The sequence below is a fragment of the Zosterops lateralis genome, assembly GCF_965231275.1.
Source record: "Zosterops lateralis genome assembly, chromosome: 8".
Lineage (NCBI taxonomy): Eukaryota > Metazoa > Chordata > Aves > Passeriformes > Zosteropidae > Zosterops > Zosterops lateralis.
Genome location: NC_139768.1, coordinates 24,118,395 through 24,127,988, shown reverse-complemented (window position 1 = coordinate 24,127,988; position 9,594 = coordinate 24,118,395). Strand labels below are relative to the sequence as shown.

At 38.2% G+C, this 9,594-nt stretch overlaps 1 protein-coding gene across 5 annotated transcripts in view; it reads right to left on the bottom strand.

Annotated features, from left to right (window-relative positions):
• Nucleotides 1–2,132: 2,132 nt before the first annotated feature.
• Nucleotides 2,133–9,594, bottom strand: part of PLEKHA1 (pleckstrin homology domain containing A1) — a 29,487-nt gene continuing 22,025 nt past the window's right edge. For 3 of the 5 annotated variants that reach the window (XM_083866477.1, XM_083866479.1, XM_083866478.1), the window contains exons 8-12: nucleotides 9,520–9,588; nucleotides 7,298–7,362; nucleotides 6,451–6,514; nucleotides 5,907–5,996; nucleotides 2,133–2,590 (exon numbers count right to left, since the gene is read on the bottom strand). In XM_083866477.1, coding sequence (XP_083722603.1) covers nucleotides 2,261–2,590; nucleotides 5,907–5,996; nucleotides 6,451–6,514; nucleotides 7,298–7,362; nucleotides 9,520–9,588 — 618 coding nt within the window. In that variant the 3' untranslated portion in view covers nucleotides 2,133–2,260. Of the gene's footprint in view, nucleotides 2,591–4,706; nucleotides 4,778–5,906; nucleotides 5,997–6,450; nucleotides 6,515–7,297; nucleotides 7,363–9,519; nucleotides 9,589–9,594 lie in introns of all 5 variants that reach the window. The other 2 variants (XM_083866480.1, XM_083866481.1) reach the window with 2 other exon arrangements.

Sequence of the window (9,594 nt, the reverse complement as noted above, 5' to 3'; positions counted from 1 at the left end):
TTTAAGTTACCCAAACTGATTTATTGACAATTTAAATGTGACATATTTACAGCACTGTTTCTAAAATAATTTAACAATTTTCATAGATTTATAAAAGTACTGATAAATAGGAGACCCTGACAGTGACCAACCACAAATATTTCCCTATGCTACTGAACTACAACAGTAGTTCATTTCTTTTTTCATTTTTCTCTTTTTCCCTCTTTTGGTAAGTTCCATAATGGAGCTGCTTTACCTCCACCCAATGTGTAAAATTGCCAATACCAAAATATAATAAAATGACCATGCAGTGTGAAAGCTGTACCAGAGCAAGTGATTTCAGATGTTAGACTACAGTAAAAATATTACAATGCAAAGTGTCTTCCACACAGAATGTACTTGTGAAAAAATAAGCTTTTAAAGAGCTAATGGTTTATTTTTATAGAAATTAAAACCTACAATACTAGTACAGACATTTACAGTAATTTCCAATTCTGTGCTAGTTTTCACATATACCTAAAGTCAAACAAAACCAGTAATTTACAGGCACCACCGCCTTAAGACAGTGGTTAGTTAGCTTATGGATAAAAAAAAAAAATAAACCAAAACCAAAAGAAGGTGCTGATATAATTTAAGGTTTTGAAATTAATTATATTCCATTCTTATATGATGACACCAATTATTCTGTCCTGGGATCAACAAATTGCTGTGGTAAAGCCATCTATATCTCTCAAGCAGGAAGTCAGTTTGGAAGTTGGAGAGAAGATGGACTTGCCTGATATGTATCTTAGGTTCCAGTAGACAAAGAAAGTCTCACAAAGCTGGACAATCAGGATCACAGTAAGCAGCAGCACGAGATATTTGTGGGGTTGGGATTAAAGCAAATGTTTTTTCCAAAAATGATGAAAAGTACACACCATCTAATCCAACACTTGAAATGTAAAGGTTCTCCTCGCTGGCATCACTGATGCCCCATAACACAATGTACACAAACAACAAATACTCACTTTTAAAAAGAACACATATTGCACAGCAGTGGGTGCAACACCAGAACACTGGTACCCCCTGGCATAAATCTTGTTTTAAAGAGCTGTTTCAAACTATGCTATCCAGAGCAACTCCAAACCAATGCTCAAACCCAGTCAGAATGGTCTGTGTACATCACTAACCCAAAAGTGTTTCAACAATGTGAGAGAAAACACAGGCACTTCAGATTCTTAGTGCACCAAAAGTTATAGGCCACGATTGCAGGACTAGGAACAGTTCAGTACCAATAACAACACAACTAAAGGAGCTCTTCCACTGATCAATACAGAAACAAGAACTGCTCACAAAGCACTGGGAAGGAAATCATTCTCAAAACAGTAACCAAACAATACATTTAAACATTTAAGAAAACATAATTGCTGCAAAGCCTAATGTAACACAACATAAGCCCTACTTAATTAAAAAGATCTAAAGTGTCCAAATTCCAAGGTCCAAATTCTCTTCTCCCCCCTCCAAAACACCACTACATGCAGTCCATGGAAATCCAAATGTGCAAAAAAGTTATAACCCACCTTTAGGAGTGCATCAAAAATAGGCTGACTATTCAAAATATTATTTTAGTGGAAATTTTACAGCACCATAACTAGAATTCCAAGGGAGTTCAGAATTCTTGTTCTGATAACAAATCAGTTGACACTGTTGATCCTAAAGAACAGAAGAAACACTTTGTGCATTTCCTGGTATCTGAAAGTCACGGAGAGAAAAAATTCTCATACGTGCCTAAAATCTTACTGCAGTTTAAGATGAAATTAAATAATCACATTTGTTGGCAACAAGTTCTCCAAAACAGAGCATTAGTTGCTAATTTAGTAAATCTGCCAGATTAGGAATTAGAAGTTGCTGGTGCCTTGCTTACTTGCAGAAGCACTTTTTTATTTTTTTACAGCATTTTGGGTTTTTTTTTTTTTTTTTTTTTCCTAAACTGTGCAGTTTGGCCCCTCCCTAGTAAGGGATTAATCACTAGTAAGTGATTTACTATCAGGCTTTGAGAAAATGCCTAAGGTCCATCTCTGACCCTCAGCTGAAAGGCAACACACAAACACATTATATATACCCATGTGTGCACAGGAACACACACATACATATATATAACAGCAGTGCTCCGGTTTGTTTTGTTTTTTATTTTTTTTTTTAATTTTTGTTCTCATTTCCTGGAATTTTCTTTGGTTCAAAGTCCGAGCAAGGAAATTAAAAGGACCGAACAAATGGATCATTCTCCAAACGCTTCCAATCCCTACACATCACTAACTGGAAGGCTTGCATCATCCAGATCCACAAGGCCAGGATCCTGTTCCTGAGTGCCATTTTTGCTCCGGGGTTCCCAGGGGCCCCGGTCAGTCACTTTGGGAGTTGATTCTCTTGGAGCGACAGCCTGGATCTTGTAGCTCCTTGGCTTGGCCTTGGTAAAAGACTCGTGAAATCCTCGCTTCTCCAAGGCAGGGGGTTTGTGCTGAGGGGCTGGGGCCACAGGGCTGCCGTGAGGGGCTGTGGAATGTGAGCTGGCTGCGGCTGCGCCGGCAGGACGGACAGCATGGCCGGGTTCGGGAGAAGACTCGGGATGCTCCTGGGAAAAGAAGGGGATGCGTTAGACGAAGCCGCTGATGTCACGTTGGAAAGATGCAGGTTCAGATTTCACACTCACAAATGAAAAAAAAAAAACTAAACAAAAAATCGAGACAGAAAATACACAAAGCGAAGCATCAGCCACGGCAGCAGGAGGCAGGTGCTTTCTCAAGGCACTGCTTTACTGAGGGTGAGCTCACAGCAGGATGTGATAGCAACATTAGCTGCTGCATTTAATGAAATTGAGTTCTTAAATCAAGCACAGCAGCTCTGCAGACTTCATAATATAGTCCAGCAAATTGAGGCTCCTCATAAGCTGTTAAATAAACTCTTGAAGATGTACACTTTAAAGACCATTGGAAGTCACATCTTTCCAAAAGAAAAATGTGTTCAGACCTATTCATATATCAAACACTCGTATCCTGAATCCTGAAATAAAGCACATTTTACTGTACCCTCTCCTTGGGATACCAAATCTCCCCAATTTCTCTCAAGGACCAAACAAAAATTTTAAGCTATCAAGACTATATAAAAATTTCCAAAGTTAATGACCTAGAAAAGAAACTGATACTTAAGCTACTCTTTCCATTCAAGTTATTGTTTTTGTGTTTATTATCATTATTCTGCTAACCTTTACATAACTATAAAAAAATTGTCTTCCACCATTTACTTACTGACAGAAACAAGTCCCCAGACTACCCAGGAATGATTTAGTTGTCTGAAGCACAGGCATGGAATGCCATTTGGATGTCCTGGGATAGCCTGACCTCCTGAACAGGAACAAGAAGTTCCTTGGGTTCTGCACTGCATCCATCAGTTCTGTCAGGATGTCTCAAATAAATCCCTGAGCAGTGCTGGGTTTGAAACACTCTGATCCAAATGCTGTGTGACATTGCAGTGAACTGTGTGTGCATTAGGAGCTGCAGCTGCTGCCAGTTCTGCCATCACCAGTGTTAGTCCAGGAACTAAAGGAATCTGCCAACCCATGTGCACACACAAATCAAGGCATTTCTCAAGCACATTTGTTAGCAAAAAAAAAAACCAACCCAACAAAACCCAAACCCATCACAGATGTGTGTCCAAGATGCAAATAGACATCCTAAATTAAATATTTTTTTTCCACAGTAGTTTTTCAAGTTTCTTTTAGAATGTTATGACATTCTTGTGACATATGAATTAATAAATTTCATCAAAATGGATTCTGCCAAGTACTACCATATTTCTTTTTAAAAATTAGCCTAATGTTATTGGATGAACTGTGCAACTTTTTTTTGGACCTGAGTTTGGTGTTCAGCTTCACTAAAGAATTTCACATCATTTACATTGTCTTATTTCATACCTGACTTGATACTCCACTTAAGGAAAAAAGCTTGCTTTAGGAGAACTTATGATTCACTCATTTACCTACTGTTCTTCTTCTTCTTCTTAATTTTACTTCACCAAATAGGACAAAAAGGATATTAGGACAAGATCTCTGAATTTTTGCTAAGCTGCCCCGAAGGATACTCAGATTTTATTACCCACACTGGCTGTAATTTCACAGTTAAGAGATTGTGCTGCTGCTCTACTCCTAAGGTGCCCTGCTTTGAACAGTGTATTGATTATACACTATCATATAATGCTTTTATGTCTGAACTAATCATTTCATGCAGAGACCTCATAAGCCATGCAAATCAGGCTACTATAGACCCTTTCAAATCCTAGAGTTACAACGTGCATGTTCTGTGTGCACTCATCTGTATTAGTTTGTGGGCAGCTTCAATTTAATCTTGCTTTGGCGCAGTTTCAAAACAAATGTAAAGTAAAATGGAAATATGAACTCTCATGCAAATTAGCTTTAGTACTTTCCTATTAAAGTGACATCACATCACTTCTGTTTAAGTATTTACTGTGCTTTGATGTATAAGCAGTGCTTTTGGCATTTTTCATTTCCAATCATTTTAAAAGCAAGAAAAAAACAGCGCAAACCTGCGAGTGAATGATATTATTGATGAGTTAGTTTTCAGTAATGGTAATGACAACAGGTAGCATTAATTTTTAGTTTGTTTTATAGTGCAAATTAGTGTCTAGTCCTAGCCCTCTGTTAAGAAGGCGAGTTTCCATGAGAGCCCACATACGTGCTGCATTCACCAGTTCTTGATGTATACCTCTGTATACAAGGATTCGACAGCCTTCTGGCCTGCCGCATCTGGAACACAGTGCAAAGCTAAGATTAGAGTCACCTGGACTTGGGAGAGAGGACAACAGAGGGAACAAGAAGTGATGCAGACAGTCATAGCTACATTGCTCAGTTAGCCCCACACAAAAAAAAAAACAAAAACCAAACCAACCAGCAATGAAGAAAAAGGCATACAGAAAGAATAGTTACCTGCATGTTTTCATTGCCCCCACAAAGAGAAAATTTGTAACAGGAAGTTTTAATTAAAAGCATTAAGCAGCTACCAAAAATCAGTTGAGAGTTACCAGAAACATGGTATCAATGCAAATTTGTAGTCAAAAGTCAGGTTTGAATTATTAGATTTCAGATTATGGGGGTAATGATATATTCAGTTTATTATAAAACATCCCAGAGACAGAAAATGAAAAACACAGCATGCAATACCTGAACTGTGAAGTATTCCTGGTGCTACATCTGGACGTACTTGGAGACACTGTGACACCAGAGTTAACTCCCACTACTTTGCACAAGTTAATGACCTTTGTGCTAAACAACTAATACAGTTTAAAGGCTAGTAGGTATGAAATGCTGGCACCCAGGTGGCTTGAGAAATATTAACACTTGTCACAGTGCCCCAGTTCAGTACTGCAAAATGTTGTTCTCACTGCATTTCCAACAGCAAGAACTAATTCACGTTAGCTCAGATCTCTTATTTAGATTTTCATCTGTATTTGCATATACAATAAACTATCAGCAATAGAGAACGATAATTTAGCAGTGAGAGCTGTTACAAAGAAATTAGGATATTGTCATTTGATTGCAAAACACAGCAATTAGCAGAAACACCTCACAGGAATTAGAAAGTTTTAATTTAACTCCCGAACTAGAAATAGTGACAGATCATACTGGACTTCTCTAGGTTAGCACTGCATTATCTATGTGTTCAAGACAAACAATGTACAGAAAGTCACAGGTAGGACTGAAAAAAGTGCTCCACTAAAAACACAAAGTATTTCACGCCAGTCTGGTCGAAAGTCCATGCAAAGAGGCCACGTTACTACAGGACAGGAGAGAGGAAAGGCAAAAGGAAAAAACCAGGACTGAATGGCATAAGTGGACAGGAGGTAATGGCATCTCCTCTGAGTGCAGGGTGACGTACGGAAGCCGCTGATCTCCCGGGTCCGCGCTGCGCTACGATGGCCCCGGAGATGGCCTTGATCCAGCTGTGCATGTCCTCGGGGCTGTCTGCCTGTAAACAACACCACCAAGGTCAGCAGAAACCCTCACCCTGCTCACAACAACCTCACCCTGCAACCCTCAGCCTGCCCACAACAGCACAACCACCTCACCCTGTAGCTCTGAGCCTGCCCACAACAGCACACCAACCTCATGCTGCCACCCTCAGCCTGCCCACTGCCCCGCCACCTGCAGCAGCACAACAACCTCACCCTGCTGCTCAGTATCCTACTGAAACCCATGGAAATTAACTTCTTAACCCAGACATTTTTTAAGGTCTTACTCTGAATTTGTTATTACATTTATATTTACTCTATAAAGTAGTAAATAAAATATCCTGAAGATCAAATTCCCCCTGAAAATTATGGCATGGTCAAAGTGAAGAAGTGCTGCTATTTCACTTTTAAAGTGCATTATAAACTCTGACAGTCTCTTGAGTTTGCCCAAAGTTTAAAAAAAGAAATTACCTGCACATAAAAGGTTCGAGAAGTTGTTACAATTTCAAAGAGATTGTCTCTCATCATTATATCACTGCAAATGAAATACAAAAATACTTCAAAAGCAAGTACAACTTTCCCATTGTATTTTAACAAGACTGTACAACTAGCAGAAAATCAGAGCATTTGCTGTTTGTCTTTTGCATTTCTTTATCACTCTACTATTGTTTTTCCACTAATTTTAGCCCTTAGGCTCTTTAGTTTATCAGCGGCTCGTGCTACTACATGTATTTTTAATAGGAACATTTAAAATCATATAATGTTAAGTCTAAAAGTATTTATCATATATTTTTAATTGGAACCTTCTAAATCACATGCTAACTTTAAAAATATTTATCATTCTATTCAAATTTCTGTAAGTAGCCTACTAAAGAAAAAACAGAAAAATCAGTATCTCTCAAGTGCTACAAAATCAATTATTCTTTAGTAAATTGCCACTTGGTAGGAGAGAAACAGCAGGGTGAAGAGTGTTCTCAGCCAGATTCATCCATCTAACATGAGTTAATGTCCTCTGAAGGTTTAGGGATTAGGGAAGCAGAATAGAGATTCCTGAAATTACTGCCTCACACCAGACAGCACACCCACATCTCTGACTCTTGGTTCCATTATATTTCCTTGCTCTGCCCTTATCTAAATTTGAAACACACATTAATACAGAACCCTCAAAACCCATTTAATGCACAAACCAATGTGCTGTCCCATAAAGAAAGAACACCCCACATGCACACATAAAGTGAAGTTATCCAAGGAGCAGCCTGGCCATGACCAAGCAGGGAATTCCATCCCATGTAATGACATCAGTGTTTCCCCTCCTCACCTCTGTTTGCATTCCTGAACTTTATGGACCTCCTTAAGTGGTATAACCCTGAGAGGTTCCTTTTCCTGAAAAAAGAAACATGTTTTAGTACAGTGTATCTAAGAGCTAGAACAGAAAGCCAGAGGCCAGAACAGCAGCAGTCTTACATAAATGAGACTTTCAAGGCAGTCACTTATGAAAAAAGTGGTGTCAACCAAAATTTCATTTGCTTTTTGAAGTATTCAACCAACCATGGCACTTGCAATGAAGAGGAGGACAAACCAAGAACTAAAATCTCCCAAAACATTAATTCCATACTATAATGAAGACAACCACCCTGTCCTCTTCCCCTAACCAGATCAGACAACTGACCCTGGCCTCAAGCAGCTCATTACATTAAAATTTAGATTACATTAATTTGCTATGAAATACTACCATAGAAGATGCTTTGTTAACTGGACTGCATGACATGGCTTTAAGTAAGATTAACTGTATCCTACACTTAATACAGCTAAAGTACTTCAAAGAAATGTATCCTTAACATCTGTAAAAGAGCAAGTACTCTCAGAGCATTCTGAAATTGTGTTACCATAACAGAAATAAGTGTTAAAGTTTCACACAACAGGAAAAAAAAAGCGAGAACATTTAAACAGAAACACTTTCACTTTTCCCATGACAACATAATGTCACACATACCATTATTTTCCAGTGTCTGTTGCAGTAAACCACAAACAAACAACAACTTATTTTACCCCCTACTGTGCTTTCTTTAAGCCAAGTTAAAATGGATTGCTTCAGTTTGCTACAACTTCCAGATGAAACAAAAGCTTTCAGCTCTGGAATGACCTCCCCTACTATTTCTATAACAGATACTTAGAGGATTTATGCTGAGCAAGCAGCAAATGTCACTCAAAAGTCACCATCCTCTAATAGCAGTTTTCATTAGACCACTTTGCTTGATGCCAGATCAAATATAGAAAGTCTAAACCCCAATGTTTTCAGTCATTGTGCTCCTCTTATCCCTTCTCTGTTGTTCTTAGATTCAATCATCCATTAAAATGCATTTTCAAAGTAATACATCAACTGTGAACTGTAAGATCATCTCTGGAGTACAGACACCTCTTGGAGGGAAAACCCCAGATGAAAAATGATCATTTTCTGAGTCTCATATTGTCTGTATTCCACTATGCTCCTGTGGACTGACACAGGCTCGAGGAACATGATGAAACACTAAAAGTACAAGTATTTCTACCATCCTTCTATTATACTCTCCCACAGTACAATCCTTCACTGGGTTAGAACTTGTTTGTGAGCAATCTGAGCTCAGATTTGTTTTTTAAAATAAAAATAGAGGGTTTCTTACAGGCAATGAGTCAGAATTGTTCTGCTGACAGCTTAACAAAGATAATGATGCAAGATCAAACCCCTGCTACTGTTGCAGACGCCCTCATTAGAAACTAAATCAAAGTTAACTTCAGAAACAGCTTGAGATTTGGGTTCTTGACATTTTGCATCTCATGACTGGCCTATAAACTCAATTCTCCTTAATTTATAATACTCTACAACTCAGGTTTCATTCTTTAGTACAGATTTTCTTACATTTAGTCTATTTTCCCAAAAAACGAATCCCACACTTAACTGTCTTCAGAAGTAGCCATTTAGTTTTTAAAATGAAGCCTGAAGGCACTTAACATCTGGTCAAAATCAGCCAAAAACTTAAGAGTGACAAGGGAAGAAGAAAGGTCATGAAACTAAAAGAAACCCTGCAAATGCTGCTGTTGAACAGAAAATCAAGAGTTTTTTGTCCATCTTGGCTGCCCTGGTGAAACAAATGTGTGGGAGAAGATCCCATCATCTGGATGATAAAGCATAATTCTAACTTTTAAATGAAGAATTGCAAGATTAGAGTTTTGTCTTTCCCACAGTGATCAGCTATTTCAACAACATAATTAATTATATGAGAGTGTAAAATGACAAAGTACTAATACAAAAATCAGGGTGACCATAGATTATATTTTATTATTGTTCTTCAGTGCCCTACAGGCAGGTTTGAACACTTGACAAGTTGCCCCATTAATTTTTTGTTCTTCACACAATAATTTAAAGTAGTTTAACATGAAAAGTTACTACAGTACAGACTCAAGAGCTGCAGGAGCAGCACAGCACATTTCTCCAACACAAGCATATTCCTTCAGATTTTCTTGCAACTATCACTGGAAAGTAACACAGAATTGGAAACTTACCAGTTCAGACTTGAAATATCCTATTGTGTTTTCATCTAATTGAAAGTATCTTCTCTTCCAGTTCTTCATCTGTTC